At 41.4% G+C, this 23410-nt stretch overlaps 1 protein-coding gene across 1 annotated transcript; it reads right to left on the bottom strand.

Moving 5' to 3' along the window:
• LOC142183224 (uncharacterized) lies at positions 1–21896 on the bottom strand. Its single transcript, XM_075258234.1, has 7 exons — positions 21833–21896; positions 4692–4815; positions 3373–3528; positions 3163–3286; positions 2121–2218; positions 1924–2035; positions 1–850 (listed from the first exon to the last, which is right to left on the bottom strand). Exons 2-7 carry the CDS (start codon positions 4806–4808, stop codon positions 78–80), a joined length of 1380 nt encoding a protein of 459 aa, XP_075114335.1. The 5' UTR covers positions 4809–4815; positions 21833–21896; the 3' UTR covers positions 1–77.
• Between the last annotated feature and the right edge of the window lie 1514 nt (positions 21897–23410).

Raw genomic sequence — 23410 nt, 5'->3', positions numbered from 1 at the left:
TTTTGAGTTTTGCTCATTTTATTGGCCAAAAATACATATATACATAAATATATTTACATATACAGCCAAGAATGACTTCATATATGATTGCGACTTCTCTGATGTATTACAAGATTTGATTTCTTTGTGAATGACTTTCCACACTGGGAACATGAAAAGGGCTTCTCGCCTGTGTGGATTCTGAGATGTTCGAGAAGCCTGGACTTGTTTGTGAAGCCTTTCCCGCATTCCGAACACGGATATGGCTTCTCCCCTGTGTGAGTTCTCCGATGCTCCACCAGATGAGATTTATTCTTGAAACGTTTCCCACATTCAGAACATGGAAACGGCTTCTCCCCTGTGTGAACTCGAAGGTGTTCAAGGAGATTGGACTTTTTGGTAAACCTTTTCCCACATTGAGGACATTCAAATGGCTTTTCCCCTGTATGAATCTTCAGATGATTTGCAAGATTGGATTTCTGTGCAAAACATCGACCGCATTCGTAGCACGCAAATGGTTTGTCTGCTCTGTGCAGTCTCTGATGTTTGGAGAGATACATTTTCAACCTAAATGAATTTCCAAACTCAGAAGATGAAAACTGTTTCACAACAGGGTCATTTACCAGTGTGAAATACTTGTGAGAATCTGAACCTGTATAGATTGGGTTACTGAGATAAGGAGATCTGTGCATGATGATACGTGATGGATCGGAGGGAAAACCCCCATGTATAGAGGGATCATAGGAGACATCTAAGCCATGGAGAGCTGGGTGTAAATTTAGCATATCGGTGTTTACTTCTGGAAGATTTCCCACAAAGTGCCCATCTTCAGCTTTGCAATCTGGATATAGACGGTTGTTTTGCGTTTCTGCTGAAATGGAGAAAATCAAATTCAGAAATCAAATTTAGAACCAAATCTGTAACTGGAAGTGATCATCTTGTATTAAGAGTAAAAGGGTTTCCTTCTATGATATAAAGGGGTTTTCAAGTTACAGATATTGATAACCTATCCTCAGTACGGTGGATTCCAGAAATACTGCAGCTCAGGTATTAGTTACACAGAGTGGCTGATTGACTCTGGATATCAGACCGATAAATGTACTAAAACATAACCCTCTGTGAATAGTCAGGTATTAGTTACTTTTATGGGAGCGGAGCTGCAGTAACCTGACCCAGCCACTAGTCTGAAAACAAGAGTTGTGCTACGAGCTACGGAGGCTACTGGGACCAACTGATCGGTACGGGTGCCAGACCACTACTGACCTCATATCATCTATATCTGCTGTTATACTAAATTTCAACTTTTTGGGATCAATTATGTGACAGGAGGGACAAAATACTTCTCTATGTGGCTCTTACTCTGCCTGACCTTCAAGTCTGTTATGTGAATGACACACACACATCTCCAATGACTTACATGGGACTGAAGGAGTACTGTAACTGGGCTGAATTTATTGATGCCAAGACTCAGACAAGAAAAATCCTAAAAGCCAAGAGGGGGGTGGATGTCTGCACTTCAGATGCACACACATAAAACTTATAACCCGTACTGTCACACAATAATAATGTGAGGCGCACAGCGCCAAAGAACAGGCTATTGGTCATGCCCCACACCATTAGATCATGTGGGCTGTACGCCTCATTATCATGTGACAGTATATGGTATAAATTTTGACGGTGTACATTTGAAATGCTGGCATGCAACTTCTTCATGGATTGTAGCTATGCGAGTGGATGTTTTGTGGGCTCTATCATTTACAGTAATGGGGTTTGCCTGTGTCCTGCACAGCCATGTATTATCAGGTATTGGGTAAGTATGGCCTTCAAGACCCAGACCCAGCGTGACTCATGAAATTGCCCAGACTGTCCATAAACCCCTGGCAGTAAAAGGGTTAATGAACAAGGAGAATACATAGATACCTGCATTTTGAAAATATTACTCACCTGTCCTGATACAGGTAGGGGGTTCCTCCTCTTCATACTTATGACCATCCTTCACATATATCACATCTTTTTCATGGGTTTCCTCAACTTTTATCCCAACAAAGTCTTCATTCTGAATAACCACATAACTATATAAAACATATACCCTTACTGAACACCCGGGGCAATGTTTTGGTGTTTGCTGAGGTTTAATCTACCTGATGATCCTGGTGGATATCATAATTTTCCCTTAGATGAGCTTCTAAATAAGAAGGGCTGGAACAATTTTCTGGTGCCTTAGCACAGCTGGATTCACCTAAAAGAAACCATCATCAGACATATTAACTTCATGTTTATATATAGCTTAAAGGGGTTTTTCAGGGCAATTTTATTTATTTTTATATAAAGGTCTGTTAGTGCTAGTAATGGGTTAAGAAGTACACCCATATACCTTTAGCAGGCTTTGGAGTTATTTCTAGGTCTCTCTGGCAGCTTCTGGCATCCTCTGTGTTGGTTTACATGGGGTTAGCTTCCTGCGTAGCTGATGCACTAGTTCCCTCTCACTCCTACACTCCCCCTCCCTGTCTCACTAACCAAGAGATCCTGCCCATTACTAGCCCCTCCCATCCTTCACTGTCTCTCCTTAGCCTAGCGATCCCTCCCGTTACTAGCCCCTCCCACCCCTCCCTGTCTCTCTTTAGCCTAGCGATCCCTCTCATTACTAGCCCCTCCCACCCTCTCTTTAGCCTAGTGATCCTGCCCATTACTAGCCCCTCCCACTCTTCCGTCTCTCTTTAGCCTAATGATCCCTCCCATTACTAGTCCCTTCCACCCTTCCGTCTCTCTTTAGCCTAGCGATCCTGCCCATTACTAGCCCCTCCCATCCTTCCGTCTCTCTTTAGCCTAGCGATCCTGCCCATTACTAGCCCCTCCCACCCTTCCCTGTCTCTCTTTAGACTAATGATCCCTCCCATTACTAGTCCCTCCCACCCTTCCCTGTCTCTCTTTAGCCTAGTGATCCCTCCCATTACTAGCCCCTCCCTGTCTCTCTTTAGCCTAGTGATCCTTCCCATTACTAGCCCCTCCCACCCTTCCCTGTCTCTCTTTAGCCTAGTGATCCCTCCCATTACTAGTCCCTCCCACCCTTCCCTGTCTCTCTTTAGCCTAGCGATCCTGTCCATTACTATTATTTTGAAAAGTGTTGACAGCGAGAAATGCCTAATGAACGTAACCTCATCTCATAACAATATATACTATTACCCAGCGATATAAGGGACTGGTTATCCTCCATCATGATGTCCTTGTACAGATCCTTGTGTCCTTCTAAATACTCCCACTCATCCATGGAGAAATACACAGTGACATCCTGATATCTTATAGGAACCTGACAATACAATGATACAGTCATCATCCAGACCCATCATCCCTTGTGTCAGTATATAATTTCCCAGCATTGCTAGCAGCGCTCACCTCTCCAGTCAGCAGCGCAATGATCTTATTGGTGAGTTCCAGGATCTTCTGCTCATTGTTTCCTTCATGTATCATAGTCTTGGTCTTTCTGCGTGACAGATGTGGTTCCCAAATAGGTGTAACGGTTTTTCTGGACTTCTTTACAGGTTGATATTTCTAGTAATTAAACAGAAAATGAACATGCATATAGTATAATGTTCTATGAGCCAATTTATTAAATGCTCTCCTCTCCAATCTACCCTGATTTCAGCAGCTAGGATGGCTTTTCTGTCCAAACACACCCATGTACCCACCTTGTGCCAGTCACTGCTTAGATTGCCCATTCCCTTTAGAATTCAATTCAAAGTTGTAACGCTCTTAAAAATAAGCAATGTCCATAGCCCTCCACCTCCCTGCATCTCCGCCATTATCACTCTCTTCTATCTTAACCATGCTTTGAATTTTGTAATGATCAATGAAAAACATCCACTGCAGTCCAAATACCCCCCCCCACACCCCAATTGCACGATTTTTCTCATGCTGCCAATTCACTGGAATGGCACTCCATTGCTTTTTTTTGTGCCAATGTAGTGAAGTATAGGCTTTTCAGAACTGGAGATGGGTTCTCTTTTAGAGATTGTCTGTCCCCTATCTCACGCTGTAAAGTCTAAGTGTATCCTCTGTGATGCAGCTTCTACCTGTCTCCTCTCCATCCTGCTTCTCATAGGTTTCTCCCTGTCAGCTCTTACCAGCAGTGTGAAGATTCAAGTAGCAGAAATACACAGCTCCTACACATCGTACAAGCAGGTTTCACTGGTCTGGAGTTTTATAGCTACAGTTATGAACCCATACTATATCACTGCACTACAGGTCCTTTAGAAAGGGCAAAGTTATATTCCCTGTGACACTCTATATATAGGGAAACATACAGATAAACAATAAGGGTGGAACCTGGTGAGAAGAGAAGAGGTCTGAAAGCTGCTAGGAGGAATTTCATAGATGATAATATCATCCTGAAGATTACAGGTCCGAAGCTTCTTGGACAAAGCCATGATCTGGTGTTCAGCCTGTAGATCAATTGACCTGGCTGTCCATAATGAAAGGGTTCAAAATATATGGATGGAACCGGGCTGTAATAAAACCAATCACACCGCCAAAATACTGTCACTGAAACAACATTATAGCAAGTGTGGAAACAGATATACACTCAGAAATTCTGCAATTGCCTTATTGGGTGCCCTTTGTGCTTTGGTAGCTATTTAACCCTTATGCAGCCAAATATTATCTAAGAATTACTTTTGCTAATATAATATTACTTTAGTAAGTATGGAAATCCTCACCTCTCCAGTCAACAGGTAAATAATTTCCAGAGTTAGATTTAATATCACCCCATTGTTACTTCTCTTTTCTTCAATCATTTTCAGTGAATCAGCCCAATCTCCCATAGAGTATTTCATGCTGACCCTCGACCTGCCAGAAATAAAAGTAAAAGAACTAGATCAGAGGCTAAAAGGTGTATGTAATTCAAGGTGTACGAGAGTAAGATTAGGCTATGTTTCACAAGCGAGTTGAACAGACTCCAAACCAGATCCCCATTGTCCCCATTACACTCAATGGAATCTGTCAGGTCCCACTAGTGTCTATCAAATCAATGACCCATCTTTAGCTGACATCTTGTTTTAAGTTTCATTTTTTGCCAAAATGCAAAAATGTACAGAGTCCCACAAATGTGAACACAATCTTATAGCAGTTATATATTACATTATCCTTCCTACCATTTATAATCCTTCCGATTATTAATAAAGGTAATAATAATTAAGGTATAATATTTACTGAGCACATTTCTGTAAAAGCAGGGTCTCTAAATCAAAGATGAACGTGTTTTACGAAAAAAAACAACAAAAAAGAAAATTATTAGTTATAATTTGTCCGCAAAAAAAATAATAGCAACTAACCAATATTAAATAAACAGGACACCACAGTCTGCTCCTCCTGTATAATAATAATACACAGACAGGACACCACAGTCTGCTCCTCCTGTATAATAAGAATACACAGACAGGACACCACAGTCTGCTCCTCCTGTATAATAATAATACACATACAGGACACCACAGTCTGCTCCTCCTGTATAATAATACACAGACAGGCCACCACAGTCTGCTCCTCCTTTATAATAATAATAATACACAGACAGGACACCACAGTCTGCTCCTCCTGTATAATAATACACAGACAGAACACCACAGTCTGCTCCTCCTGTATAATAATAATACACAGACAGGACACCACAGTCTGCTCCTCCTGAATAATAATAATACACAGACAGGACACCACAGTCTGCTCCTCCTGTATAATAATAATAATACACAGACAGGACACCACAGTCTGCTCCTCCTGTATAATAATAATAATACACAGACAGGACACCACAGTCTGCTCCTCCTGTATAATAATAATAATACACAGACCGGACACCACAGTCTGCTCCTCCTGTATAATAATAATAATACACAGACAGGACACCACAGTCTGCTCCTCCTGTATAATAATAATAATACACAGACAGGACACCACAGTCTGCTCCTCCTGTATAATAATAATACACAGACAGGACACCACAGTCTGCTCCTCCTGTATAATAATAATAATACACAGACAGGACACCACAGTCTGCTCCTCCTGTATAATAATAATAATACACAGACCGGACACCACAGTCTGCTCCTCCTGTATAATAATAATAATACACAGACAGGACACCACAGTCTGCTCCTCCTGTATAATAATAATAATACACAGACAGGACACCACAGTCTGCTCCTCCTGTATAATAATAATAATACACAGACAGGACACCACAGTCTGCTCCTCCTGTATAATAATAATAATACACAGACAGGACACCACAGTCTGCTCCTCCTGTATAATAATAATAATACACAGACAGGACACCACAGTCTGCTCCTCCTGTATAATAATAATAATACACAGACAGGACACCACAGTCTGCTCCTCCTGTATAATAATAATAATACACAGACAGGACACCACAGTCTGCTCCTCCTGTATAATAATAATAATACACAGACAGGACACCACAGTCTGCTCCTCCTGTATAATAATAATAATAATACACAGACAGGACACCACAGTCTGCTCCTCCTGTATAATAATAATAATACACAGACAGGACACCACAGTCTGCTCCTCCTGTATAATAATAATAATACACAGACAGGACACCACAGTCTGCTCCTCCTGTATAATAATAATACACAGATAGGACACCACAGTCTGCTCCTCCTGTATAATAATAATACACAGACAGGACACCACAGTCTGCTCCTCCTGTATAATAATAATACACAGACAGGACACCACAGTCTGCTCCTCCTGTATAATAATAATACACAGACAGGACACCACAGTCTGCTGCTCCTGTATAATAATAATACACAGACAGGACACCACAGTCTGCTCCTCCTGTATAATAATAATACACAGACAGGACACCACAGTCTGCTCCTCCTGTATAATAATAATACACAGACAGGACACCACAGTCTGCTCCTCCTGTATAACAATAATAATAATAATACACAGACAGGACACCACAGTCTGCTCCTCCTGTATAATAATAATAATAATACACAGACAGGACACCACAGTCTGCTCCTCCTGTATAATAATAATAATAATACACAGACAGGACACCACAGTCTGCTCCTCCTGTATAATAATAATAATACACAGACAGGACACCACAGTCTGCTCCTCCTGTATAATAATAATAATACACAGACAGGACACCACAGTCTGCTCCTCCTGTATAATAATAATAATACACAGACAGGACACCACAGTCTGCTCCTCCTGTATAATAATAATACACAGACAGGACACCACAGTCTGCTCCTCCTGTATAATAATAATACACAGACAGGACACCACAGTCTGCTCCTCCTGTATAATAATAATACACAGACAGGACACCACAGTCTGCTCCTCCTGTATAATAAGAATACACAGACAGGACACCACAGTCTGCTCCTCCTGTATAATAAGAATACACAGACAGGACACCACAGTCTGCTCCTCCTGTATAATAATAATACACAGACAGGACACCACAGTCTGCTCCTCCTGTATAATAATAATACACAGACAGGACACCACAGTCTGCTCCTCCTGTATAATAATAATACACAGACAGGATACCACAGTCTGCTCCTCCTGTATAATAATAAGAATACACAGACAGGACACCACAGTCTGCTCCTCCTGTATAATAATAATAATACACAGACAGGACACCACAGTCTGCTCCTCCTGTATAATAAGAATACACAGACAGGACACCACAGTCTGCTCCTCCTGTATAATAATAATACACAGACAGGACACCACAGTCTGCTCCTCCTGAATAATAATAATACACAGACAGGACACCACAGTCTGCTCCTCCTGTATAATAATAATAATACACAGACAGGACACCACAGTCTGCTCCTCCTGTATAATAATAATAATACACAGACAGGACACCACAGTCTGCTCCTCCTGTATAATAATAATAATACACAGACAGGACACCACAGTCTGCTCCTCCTGTATAATAATAATAATACACAGACAGGACACCACAGTCTGCTCCTCCTGTATAATAATAATAATACACAGACAGGACACCACAGTCTGCTCCTCCTGTATAATAATAATAGTACACAGAAAGGACACCACAGTCTGCTCCTCCTGTATAATAATAATAATACACAGACAGGACACCACAGTCTGCTCCTCCTGTATAATAATAATAATAATACACAGACAGGACACCACAGTCTGCTCCTCCTGTATAATAATAATAATACACAGACAGGACACCACAGTCTGCTCCTCCTGTATAATAATACACAGACAGGACACCACAGTCTGCTCCTCCTGTATAATAATAATAATAATACACAGACAGGACACCACAGTCTGCTCCTCCTGTATAATAATAATAATAATACACAGACAGGACACCACAGTCTGCTCCTCCTGTATAATAATAATACACAGACAGGACACCACAGTCTGCTCCTCCTGTATAATAATAATACATAGACAGGACACCACAGTCTGCTCCTCCTGTATAATAATAATACATAGACAGGACACCACAGTCTGCTCCACCTGTATAATAATACTACACAGACAGGACACCATAGTCTGCTCCTCCTGTATAATAATACTACACAGACAGGACACCAGTCTGCTCCTCCTGTATAATAATACTACACAGACAGGACACCACAGTCTGCTCCTCCTGTATAATAATACTACACAGACAGGATACCACAGTCTGCTCCTCCTGTATAATAATAATAATACACAGACAGGACACCACAGTCTGCTCCTCCTGTATAATAATAATACACAGACAGGACACCACAGTCTGCTCCTCCTGTATAATAATACTACACAGACAGGACACCACAGTCTGCTCCTCCTGTATAATAATACTACACAGACAGGACACCACAGTCTGCTCCTCCTGTATAATAATACACAGACAGGACACCACAGTCTGCTCCTCCTGTATAATAATACTACACAGACAGGACACCACAGTCTGCTCCTCCTGTATAATAATAATAATACACAGACAGGACACCACAGTCTGCTCCTCCTGTATAATAATAATACACAGACAGGACACCACAGTCTGCTCCTCCTGTATAATAATACTACACAGACAGGACACCACAGTCTGCTCCTCCTGTATAATAATACTACACAGACAGGACACCACAGTCTGCTCCTCCTGTATAATAATACTACACAGACAGGACACCACAGTCTGCTCCTCCTGTATAATAATAATAATACACAGACAGGACACCACAGTCTGCTCCTCCTGTATAATAATAATACACAGACAGGACACCACAGTCTGCTCCTCCTGTATAATAATAATACACAGACAGGACACCGCAGTCTGCTCCTCCTGTATAATAATACACAGACAGGACACCACAGTCTGCTCCTCCTGTATAATAATAGTACACAGACAGGACACCACAGTCTGCTCCTCCTGTATAATAATAGTACACAGACAGGACACCACAGTCTGCTCCTCCTGTATAATAATAATAATACACAGACAGGACACTACAGTCTGCTCCTCCTGTATAATAATAATAATACACAGACAGGATACCACAGTCTGCTCCTCCTGTATAATAATAATACACAGACAGGATACCACAGTCTGCTCCTCCTGTATAATAATAATACACAGACAGGACACCACAGTCTGCTCCTCCTGTATAATAATAATACACAAACAGGACACCACAGTCTGCTCCTCCTGTACAATAATAATACACAGACAGGACACCACAGTCTGCTCCTCCTGTATAATAATAATACACAGACAGGACACCACAGTCTGCTCCTCCTGTATAATAATACTACACAGACAGGACACTACAGTCTGCTCCTCCTGTATAATAATAATACACAGACAGGACACCACAGTCTGCTCCTCCTGTATAATAATACACAGACAGGACACCACAGTCTGCTCCTCCTGTATAATAATACACAAACAGGACACCACAGTCTGCTCCTCCTGTATAATAATACTACACAGACAGGACACCACAGTCTGCTCCTCCTGTATAATAATACTACACAGACAGGACACCACAGTCTGCTCCTCCTGTATAATAATACTACACAGACAGGACACCACAGTCTGCTCCTCCTGTATAATAATACTACACAGACAGGACACCACAGTCTGCTCCTCCTGTATAATAATAATACACAGACAGGACACCACAGTCTGCTCCTCCTGTATAATAATACTACACAGACAGGACACTACAGTCTGCTTCTCCGGTATAATAATAATAATACACAGACAGGACATCACAGTCTGCTCCTCCTGTATAATAATAATACACAGACAGGACACCACAGTCTGCTCCTCCTGTATAATAATAATACACAGACAGAACACCACAGTCTGCTCCTCTTGTATAATAATAATACACAGACAGGACACTACAGTCTGCTCCTCCTGTATAATAATACTACACAGACAGGACACCACAGTCTGCTCCTCCTGTATAATAATAATACACAGACAGGACACCACAGTCTGCTCCTCCTGTATAATAATACACAGACAGGACACCACAGTCTGCTCCTCCTGTATAATAATACACAGAGAGGACACCACAGTCTGCTCCTCCTGTATAATAATAATAATACACAGACAGGACACCACAGTCTGCTCCTCCTGTATAATAATAATACACAGACAGGACACCACAGTCTGCTCCTCCTGTATAATAATAATACACAGACAGGACACCACAGTCTGCTCCTCCTGTATAATAATATTACACAAACAGGACACCACAGTCTGCTCCTCCTGTATAATAATAATACACAGACAGAACACCACAGTCTGCTCCTCCTGTATAATAATACACAGACAGGACACTACAGTCTGCTCCTCCTGTATAATAATAATAATAATAATACACAGACAGGACATCACAGTCTGCTCCTCCTGTATAATAATAATAATACACAGACAGGACACCACAGTCTGCTCCTCCTGTATAATAATAATACACAGACAGGACACCACAGTCGGCTCCTCCTGTATAATAATAATAATACACAGACAGGACACCACAGTCTGCTCCTCCTGTATAATAATAATACACAGACAGGACACCACAGTCTGCTCCTCCTGTACAATAATAATACACAGACAGGACACCACAGTCTGCTCCTCCTGTATAATAATAATACACAGACAGGACACCACAGTCTGCTCCTCCTGTATAATAATAATACACAGACAGGACACCACAGTCTGCTCTTCCTGTACAATAATAATAATACACAGACAGGACACCACAGTCTGCTCCTCCTGTATAATAATAATACACAGACAGGACACCACAGTCTGCTCCTCCTGTATAATAATAGTACACAGACAGGACACCACAGTCTGCTCCTCCTGTATAATAATAATACACAGACAGGACACCACAGTCTGCTCCTCCTGTATAATAATAGTACACAGACAGGACACCACAGTCTGCTCCTCCTGTATAATAATAATACACAGACAGGACACCACAGTCTGCTCCTCCTGTATAATAATAATACCCAGACAGGACACCACAGTCTGCTCCTCCTGTATAATAATAATACCCAGACAGGACACCACAGTCTGCTCCTCCTGTATAATAATAATAATAATAATACACAGACAGGACACCACAGTCTGCTCCTCCTGTATAATAATAAATAATAATAATAATAATAATACACAGACAGGACACCACAGTCTGCTCCTCCTGTATAATAATAATACACAGACAGGACACCACAGTCTGCTCCTCCTGTATAATAATAGTACACAGACAGGACACCACAGTCTGCTCCTCCTGTATAATAATAATACACAGACAGGATACCACAGTCTGCTCCTCCTGTATAATAATAATACCCAGACAGGACACCACAGTCTGCTCCTCCTGTATAATAATAATACCCAGACAGGACACCACAGTCTGCTCCTCCTGTATAATAATAATAATAATACACAGACAGGACACCACAGTCTGCTCCTCCTGTATAATAATAATAATAATAATAATACACAGACAGGACACCACAGTCTGCTCCTCCGGTATAATAATAATAATACACAGGCAGGACACCACAGTCTGCTCCTCCTGTATAATAATAATACACAGACAGGACACCACAGTCTGCTCCTCCTGTATAATAATAATACACAGACAGGACACTACAGTCTGCTCCTCCTGTATAATAATAATACACAGACAGGACACCACAGTCTGCTCCTCCTGTATAATAATACACAGACAGGACACCACAGTCTGCTCCTCCTGTATAATAATACACAGACAGGACACCACAGTCTGCTCCTCCTGTATAATAATACTACACAGACAGGACACCACAGTCTGCTCCTCCTGTATAATAATACTACACAGACAGGACACCACAGTCTGCTCCCCCTGTATAATAATAATAATACACAGACAGGACACCACAGTCTGCTCCTCCTGTATAATAATAATACCCAGACAGGACACCACAGTCTGCTCCTCCTGTATAATAATACTACACAGACATGACACCACAGTCTGCTCCTCCTGTATAATAATAATAATACACAGACAGGACACCACAGTCTGCTCCTCCTGTATAATAATACTACACAGACAGGACACCACAGTCTGCTCCTCCTGTATAATAATAATAATACACAGACAGGCCACCACAGTCTGCTCCTCCTGTATAATAATAATACACAGACAGGACACCACAGTCTGCTCCTCCTGTATAATAATAATACACAGACAGGACACCACAGTCTGCTCCTCCTGTATAATAATAATAATACACAGACAGGACACCACAGTCTGCTCCTCCTGTATAATAATAATACACAGACAGGACACCACAGTCTGCTCCTCCTGTATAATAATAATACACAGACAGGACACCGCAGTCTGCTCCTCCTGTATAATAATACACAGACAGGACACCACAGTCTGCTCCTCCTGTATAATAATAGTACACAGACAGGACACCACAGTCTGCTCCTCCTGTATAATAATAGTACACAGACAGGACACCACAGTCTGCTCCTCCTGTATAATAATAATAATACACAGACAGGACACTACAGTCTGCTCCTCCTGTATAATAATAATAATACACAGACAAGATACCACAGTCTGCTCCTCCTGTATAATAATAATACACAGACAGGATACCACAGTCTGCTCCTCCTGTATAATAATAATACACAGACAGGACACCACAGTCTGCTCCTCCTGTATAATAATAATACACAAACAGGACACCACAGTCTGCTCCTCCTGTACAATAATAATACACAGACAGGACACCACAGTCTGCTCCTCCTGTATAATAATAATACACAGACAGGACACCACAGTCTGCTCCTCCTGTATAATAATACTACACAGACAGGACACTACAGTCTGCTCCTCCTGTATAATAATAATACACAGACAGGACACCACAGTCTGCTCCTCCTGTATAATAATACACAGACAGGACACCACAGTCTGCTCCTCCTGTATAATAATACACAAACAGGACACCACAGTCTGCTCCTCCTGTATAATAATACTACACAGACAGGACACCACAGTCTGCTCCTCCTGTATAATAATACTACACAGACAGGACACCACAGTCTGCTCCTCCTGTATAATAATACTACACAGACAGGACACCACAGTCTGCTCCTCCTGTATAATAATAATACACAGACAGGACACCACAGTCTGCTCCTCCTGTATAATAATACTACACAGACAGGACACTACAGTCTGCTCCTCCGGTATAATAATAATAATACACAGACAGGACATCACAGTCTGCTCCTCCTGTATAATAATAATACACAGACAGGACACCACAGTCTGCTCCTCCTGTATAATAATAATACACAGACAGAACACCACAGTCTGCTCCTCTTGTATAATAATAATACACAGACAGGACACTACAGTCTGCTCCTCCTGTATAATAATACTACACAGACAGGACACCACAGTCTGCTCCTCCTGTATAATAATAATACACAGACAGGACACCACAGTCTGCTCCTCCTGTATAATAATACACAGACAGGACACCACAGTCTGCTCCTCCTGTATAATAATACACAGACAGGACACCACAGTCTGCTCCTCCTGTATAATAATAATAATACACAGACAGGACACCACAGTCTGCTCCTCCTGTATAATAATAATACACAGACAGGACACCACAGTCTGCTCCTCCTGTATAATAATAATACACAGACAGGACACCACAGTCTGCTCCTCCTGTATAATAATATTACACAAACAGGACACCACAGTCTGCTCCTCCTGTATAATAATAATACACAGACAGAACACCACAGTCTGCTCCTCCTGTATAATAATACACAGACAGGACACTACAGTCTGCTCCTCCTGTATAATAATAATAATAATAATAATAATAATACACAGACAGGACATCACAGTCTGCTCCTCCTGTATAATAATAATAATACACAGACAGGACACCACAGTCTGCTCCTCCTGTATAATAATAATACACAGACAGGACACCACAGTCGGCTCCTCCTGTATAATAATAATAATACACAGACAGGACACCACAGTCTGCTCCTCCTGTATAATAATAATACACAGACAGGACACCACAGTCTGCTCCTCCTGTATAATAATAATACACAGACAGGACACCACAGTCTGCTCCTCCTGTATAATAATAATACACAGACAGGACACCACAGTCTGCTCCTCCTGTATAATAATAATACACAGACAGGACACCACAGTCTGCTCCTCCTGTATAATAATAATACACAGACAGGACACCACAGTCTGCTCCTCCTGTATAATAATACTACACAGACAGGACACCACAGTCTGCTCCTCCTGTATAATAATACTACACAGACAGGACACCACAGTCTGCTCCTCCTGTATAATAATAATAATACACAGACAGGACACCACAGTCTGCTCCTCCTGTATAATAATACACAGACAGGACACCACAGTCTGCTCCTCCTGTATAATAATAATAATACACAGACAGGACACCACAGTCTGCTCCTCCTGTATAATAATAATAATAATAATACACAGACAGGACACCACAGTCTGCTCCTCCTGTATAATAATAATACACAGACAGGACACCACAGTCTGCTCTTCCTGTACAATAATAATAATACACAGACAGGACACCACAGTCTGCTCCTCCTGTATAATAATAATACACAGACAGGACACCACAGTCTGCTCCTCCTGTATAATAATAGTACACAGACAGGACACCACAGTCTGCTCCTCCTGTATAATAATAATACACAGACAGGACACCACAGTCTGCTCCTCCTGTATAATAATAGTACACAGACAGGACACCACAGTCTGCTCCTCCTGTATAATAATAATACACAGACAGGACACCACAGTCTGCTCCTCCTGTATAATAATAATACCCAGACAGGACACCACAGTCTGCTCCTCCTGTATAATAATAATACCCAGACAGGACACCACAGTCTGCTCCTCCTGTATAATAATAATAATAATAATACACAGACAGGACACCACAGTCTGCTCCTCCTGTATAATAATAAATAATAATAATAATAATAATACACAGACAGGACACCACAGTCTGCTCCTCCTGTATAATAATAATACACAGACAGGACACCACAGTCTGCTCCTCCTGTATAATAATAGTACACAGACAGGACACCACAGTCTGCTCCTCCTGTATAATAATAATACACAGACAGGATACCACAGTCTGCTCCTCCTGTATAATAATAATACCCAGACAGGACACCACAGTCTGCTCCTCCTGTATAATAATAATACCCAGACAGGACACCACAGTCTGCTCCTCCTGTATAATAATAATAATAATACACAGACAGGACACCACAGTCTGCTCCTCCTGTATAATAATAATAATAATAATAATAATACACAGACAGGACACCACAGTCTGCTCCTCCGGTATAATAATAATAATACACAGGCAGGACACCACAGTCTGCTCCTCCTGTATAATAATAATACACAGACAGGACACCACAGTCTGCTCCTCCTGTATAATAATAATACACAGACAGGACACTACAGTCTGCTCCTCCTGTATAATAATAATACACAGACAGGACACCACAGTCTGCTCCTCCTGTATAATAATACACAGACAGGACACCACAGTCTGCTCCTCCTGTATAATAATACACAGACAGGACACCACAGTCTGCTCCTCCTGTATAATAATACTACACAGACAGGACACCACAGTCTGCTCCTCCTGTATAATAATACTACACAGACAGGACACCACAGTCTGCTCCCCCTGTATAATAATAATAATACACAGACAGGACACCACAGTCTGCTCCTCCTGTATAATAATAATACCCAGACAGGACACCACAGTCTGCTCCTCCTGTATAATAATACTACACAGACATGACACCACAGTCTGCTCCTCCTGTATAATAATAATAATACACAGACAGGACACCACAGTCTGCTCCTCCTGTATAATAATACTACACAGACAGGACACCACAGTCTGCTCCTCCTGTATAATAATAATAATACACAGACAGGCCACCACAGTCTGCTCCTCCTGTATAATAATAATACACAGACAGGACACCACAGTCTGCTCCTCCTGTATAATAATAATACACAGACAGGACACCACAGTCTGCTCCTCCTGTATAATAATAATACACAGACAGGACACCACAGTCTGCTCCTCCTGTATAATAATAATAATACACAGACAGGACACCACAGTCTGCTCCTCCTGTATAATAATAATAATACACAGACAGGACACCACAGTCTGCTCCTCCTGTATAATAATAATACACAGACAGGACACCACAGTCTGCTCTTCCTGTATAATAATAATAATACACAGACAGGACACCACAGTCTGCTCCTCCTGTATAATAATAATACACAGACAGGACACCACAGTCTGCTCCTCCTGTATAATAATAGTACACAGACAGGACACCACAGTCTGCTCCTCCTGTATAATAATAATACACAGACAGGACACCACAGTCTGCTCCTCCTGTATAATAATAATACACAGACAGGACACCACAGTCTGCTCCTCCTGTATAATAATACACAGACAGGACACCACAGTCTGCTCCTCCTGTATAATAATACACAGACAGGACACCACAGTCTGCTCCTCCTGTATAATAATAATACACAGACAGGACACCACAGTCTGCTCCTCCTGTATAATAATAATAATAATAATAATAATAATACACAGACAGGACACCACAGTCTGCTCCTCCTGTATAATAATAATACACAGACAGGACACCACAGTCTGCTCCTCCTGTATAATAATAATACACAGACAGGACACCACAGTCTGCTCCTCCTGTATAATAATAATACACAGACAGGACACCACAGTCTGCTCCTCCTGTATAATAATACACAGACAGGACACCACAGTCTGCTCCTCCTGTATAATAATAATACACAGACAGGACACCACAGTCTGCTCCTCCTGTATAATAATACTACACAGACAGGACACCACAGTCTGCTCCCCCTGTATAATAATAATAATACACAGACAGGACACCACAGTCTGCTCCTCCTGTATAATAATAATACCCAGACAGGACACCACAGTCTGCTCCTCCTGTATAATAATACTACACAGACAGGACACCACAGTCTGCTCCTCCTGTATAATAATACTACACAGACAGGCCACCACAGTCTGCTCCTCCTGTATAATAATAATAATACACAGACAGGCCACCACAGTCTGCTCCTCCTGTATAATAATAATACACAGACAGGACACCACAGTCTGCTCCTCCTGTATAATAATACACAGACAGGACACCACAGTCTGCTCCTCCTGTATAATAATAATACACAGACAGGACACCACAGTCTGCTCCTCCTGTATAATAATAATACACAGACAGGACACCACAGTCTGCTCCTCCTGTATAATAATAATACACAGACAGGACACCACAGTCTGCTCCTCCTGTATAATAATAATACCCAGACAGGACACCACAGTCTGCTCCTCCTGTATAATAATAATACCCAGACAGGACACCACAGTCTGCTCCTCCTGTATAATAATAATAATAATAATAATCATAATACACAGACAGGACACCACAGTCTGCTCCTCCTGTATAATAATAATAATAATACACATACAGGACACCACAGTCTGCTCCTCCTGTATAATAATACACAGACAGGACACCACAGTCTGCTCCTCCTGTATAATAATAATAATACACAGACAGGACACCACAGTCTGTTCCTCCTGTATAATAATAATACACAGACAGGACACCACAGTCTGCTCCTCCTGTATAATAATAATACACAGACAGAACACCACAGTCTGTTCCTCCTGTATAATAATAATACACAGACAGGACACCACAGTCTGCTCCTCCTGTATAATAATACTACACAGACAGGACACCACAGTCTGCTCCTCCTGTATAATAATACACAGACAGGACACCACAGTCTGCTCCTCCTGTATAATAATAATAAACAGACAGGACACCACAGTCTACTCCTCCTGTATAATAATAATAATACACAGACAGGACACCACAGTCTGCTCCTCCTGTATAATAATAATAATACACAGACAGGACACCACAGTCTGCTCCTCCTGTATAATAATAATAATAATACACAGACAGGACACCACAGTCTGCTCCTCCTGTATAATAATAATACACAGACAGGACACTACAGTCTGCTCCTCCGGTATAATAATAATAATACACAGACAGGACACCACAGTCTGCTCCTCCTGTATAATAATAATACCCAGACAGGACACCACAGTCTGCTCCTCCTGTATAATAATAATAATAATAATACACAGACAGGACACCACAGTCTGCTCCTCCTGTATAATAATACTACACAGACAGGACACCACAGTCTGCTCCTCCTGTATAATAATAATACACAGACAGGACACCACAGTCTGCTCCTCCTGTATAATAATACACAGACAGGACACCACAGTCTGCTCCTCCTGTATAATAATACACAGACAGGACACCACAGTCTGCTCCTCCTGTATAATAATAATAATACACAGACAGGACACCACAGTCTGCTCCTCCTGTATAATAATAATACACAGACAGGACACCACAGTCTGCTCCTCCTGTATAATAATAATACACAGACAGGACACCACAGTCTGCTCCTCCTGTATAATAATATTACACAGACAGGACACCACAGTTTGCTGCTCCTGTATAATAATACACAGACAGGACACTACAGTCTGCTCCTCCTGTATAATAATAATAATACACAGACAGGACATCACAGTCTGCTCCTCCTGTATAATAATAATAATACACAGACAGGACACCACAGTCTGCTCCTCCTGTATAATAATAATAATACACAGACAGGACATCACAGTCTGCTCCTCCTGTATAATAATAATAATACACAGACAGGACACCACAGTCTGCTCCTCCTGTATAATAATAATAATACACAGACAGGACACCACAGTCTGCTCTTCCTGTATAATAATAATACACAGACAGGACACTACAGTCTGCTCCTCCGGTATAATAATAATAATACACAGACAGGACACCACAGTCTGCTCCTCCTGTATAATAATAATACCCAGACAGGACACCACAGTCTGCTTCTCCTGTATAATAATAATAATAATACACAGACAGGACACTACAGTCTGCTCCTCCGGTATAATAATAATAATGCACAGACAGGACACCACAGTCTGCTCCTCCTGTATAATAATAATAATACCCAGACAGGACACCACAGTCTGCTCCTCCTGTATAATAATAATAATAATACACAGACAGGACACCACAGTCTGCTCCTCCTGTATAATAATAATACACAGACAGGACACCACAGTCTGCTCCTCCTGTATAATAATAATACCCAGACAGGACACCACAGTCTGCTCCTCCTGTATAATAATACACAGACAGGACACCACAGTCTGCTCCTCCTGTATAATAATACACAGACAGGACACCACAGTCTGCTCCTCCTGTATAATAATAATACACAGACAGGACACCACAGTCTGCTCCTCCTGTATAATAATAATACACAGACAGGACACCACAGTCTGCTCCTCCTGTATAATAATAATACACAGACAGGACACCACAGTCTGCTCCTCCTGTATAATAATACACAGACAGGACACCACAGTCTGCTCCTCCTGTATAATAATAATACACAGACAGGACACTACAGTCTGCTCCTCCGGTATAATAATAATAATACACAGACAGGACACCACAGTCTGCTCCTCCTGTATAATAATAATACCCAGACAGGACACCACAGTCTGCTCCTCCTGTATAATAATAATAATAATAATACACAGACAGGATACCACAGTCTGCTCCTCCTGTATAATAATAATACACAGACAGGACACCACAGTCTGCTCCTCCTGTATAATAATAATAATACACAGACAGGACACCACAGTCTGCTCCTCCTGTATAATAATAATAATACACAGACAGGATACCACAGTCTGCTCCTCCTGTATAATAATAATAATAATACACAGACAGGACACCACAGTCTGCTCCTCCTGTATAATAATAATAATACACAGACAGGACATCACAGTCTGCTCCTCCTGTATAATAATAATAATACACAGACAGGACACCACAGTCTGCTCCTCCTGTATAATAATAATAATACACAGACAGGACACCACAGTCTGCTCCTCCTGTATAATAATAATAATACACAGACAGGACACCACAGTCTGCTCCTCCTGTATAATAATAATAATACACAGACAGGACACCACAGTCTGCTCCTCCTGTATAATAATAATACACAGACAGGACACCACAGTCTGCTCCTCCTGTATAATAATAATAATACACAGACAGGACACCACAGTCTGCTCCTCCTGTATAATAATAATAATACACAGACAGGACACCACAGTCTGCTCCTCCTGTATAATAATAATACCCAGACAGGACACCACAGTCTGCTCCTCCTGTATAATAATAATAATACACAGACAGGACACCACAGTCTGCTCCTCCTGTATAATAATAATACCCAGACAGGACACCACAGTCTGCTCCTCCTGTATAATAATAATACACAGACAGGACACCACAGTCTGCTCCTCCTGTATAATAATAATAATACACAGACAGGACACCACAGTCTGCTCCTCCTGTATAATAATAATACACAGACAGGACACCACAGTCTGCTCCTCCTGTATAATAATAATAATACACAGACAGGACATCACAGTCTGCTCCTCCTGTATAATAATAATAATACACAGACAGGACACCACAGTCTGCTCCTCCTGTATAATAATAATAATACACAGACAGGACACCACAGTCTGCTCCTCCTGTATAATAAGAATACACAGACAGGACACCACAGTCTGCTCCTCCTGTATAATAATAATACACAGACAGGACACCACAGTCTGCTCCTCCTGTATAATAATAATACACAGACAGGACACTACAGTCTGCTCCTCCTGAATAATAATAATACACAGACAGGACACTACAGTCTGCTTCTCCGGTATAATAATAATAATACACAGACAGGACATCACAGTCTGCTCCTCCTGTATAATAATAATAATACACAGACAGGACACCACAGTCTGCTCCTCCTGTATAATAATAATACACAGACAGGACACCACAGTCTGCTCCTCCTGTATAATAATAATACACAGACAGGACACCACAGTCTGCTCCTCCTGTATATGACATGTAATAAGGGTAAACACATTACCCAGTACCAGTCTAATCAATGTACCTCAGCACCGGCTCCTTATTCCCGCCCCCTTACCTCTAACCCGGAAGTTGTGACACTATTTCCTCTCTCTAAAGACGCTAGACCACACCCCCTGCCCTTCATTGGTCAGATAGTTAAAGTGTGGCAGCCATTTTCTTGTGGTCTCAATCTACCTAGAAGATAATAGTCTATTATTACCTGTGACCACAGCTAATCTAGTCACCTCACTAATGAGCGTTGTAAAATGGAGGGAGGACCTGCTGGGACCATCTCTAATCTACACTGTTCTCTAGTGAAATGACTGGAATGGAGATGTTTACAGGAGCTGTCACAAGAAACTGCAATCTAGTCCCCTCACTACAGGACAAGCTATTGGATTGTCCATAGAGAGGATACATTCCCAGGCCTATATATATATATATATATGTGTGCATGTATTCATTCATAAAGCATGGCTACCAAAGATATATATTTATATGTGTGTATGTTAAAATTAGAAATTTATTTTTGTGTCAAAGAATTCTGCATATCTGGTCTGAGCAGGGCAATGACATGTTTGCCGTGTCCTGACATATTTATTGTTACCCATTGCTATTGTTGCTAGTTTCCTGTTATGAGATATAATGGAAATCTATGACAGTTCCTACCTGGCATAGATCTCAATTCTGAGGTATGGCTGTGCGCCTTTTTTAAGTAGGTCCTCCATACTATTTCTAGCAGTCTCACTACTAAACTGACTAGAATGGAGTTGCTGCAGGTAGGTTCATGGTCTGGGTGTATTTAGTAGTTACTATAGGTAGGTTCATGGTCTCGGTGTACTCTGTAGTTACTATAGGTAGGTTCGACTAACATCCAAACAAATTAGAGAAGCATCACATGATTTTTCAAACAGTGCCAGTACTTTTGTCCACCCCTTTTTATGTTTGCTGTGGAATTATATCCAATTTGGCTTTTTGACAATTCTTTTTGTGGTTTTCCATTGAAGACAAATTAAATGAAGATAATAATACCAAAGAATTTGTGATTGCAATCATTTTCTGGAAGAAAAGGTGGTATTGTCTGACAGAATTGCAGGGGGGCCAATACGTTTGGCCAACACTGTAGGTAGGTTCATGGTCTGGGTATATTCTGTAGTTACTGTAGGTAGGTTCATGGTCTGGGTATATTCTGTAGTTACTGTAGGAAGGTTCATGGTCTCTGTGTACTCTGTAGTTACTGTAGGTAGGTTCATGGTCTCGGTGTATTCTGTAGTTACTATAGGTAGGTTCATGGTCTCGGTGTATTCTGTAGTTACTATAGGTAGGTTCATGGTCTCTGTGTAGTCTGTAGTTACTACAGATACAGTGTTGGCCAAAAGTAACGGCCTATTAAGGAAAAAATAAATAAATGCAGTGTAGCGGCCATCGCTGGGCCCCCTAATGTCCCAGGCCTTTCAGCAGCTGCTACCCTGGTAGTTACGCCACTGCACTTAAAGAGGACCTTTCACCATATCTGGGCACAGGCAGTGTTATATACTGCCAGAAAGCTGACAGTGCGCTGAATTCAGCGCACTGTCGGCTTTCCCGATC

The sequence above is a fragment of the Leptodactylus fuscus genome, chromosome 10 (assembly GCF_031893055.1).
Source record: "Leptodactylus fuscus isolate aLepFus1 chromosome 10, aLepFus1.hap2, whole genome shotgun sequence".
Lineage (NCBI taxonomy): Eukaryota > Metazoa > Chordata > Amphibia > Anura > Leptodactylidae > Leptodactylus > Leptodactylus fuscus.
The sequence above is the reverse complement of the archived record's forward strand: the minus strand, read 5'-3'. Positions and strand labels throughout refer to the sequence as shown.

Excerpts from the sequence above, each read along its gene's own strand:
- LOC142183224 (XM_075258234.1), bottom strand. The coding sequence starts at position 4,808 with ATGAAATACTCTATGGGAGATTGGGCTGATTCACTGAAAATGATTGAA. Across the intron at positions 3,287-3,372 it reads TTGCGCTGCTGACTGGAGAG|GTTCCTATAAGATATCAGGA; the intron begins GTGAGCGCTGCT and ends TTGTATTGTCAG. Across the intron at positions 2,219-3,162 it reads CCAGTCCCTTATATCGCTGG|GTGAATCCAGCTGTGCTAAG; the intron begins GTAATAGTATAT and ends GGTTTCTTTTAG.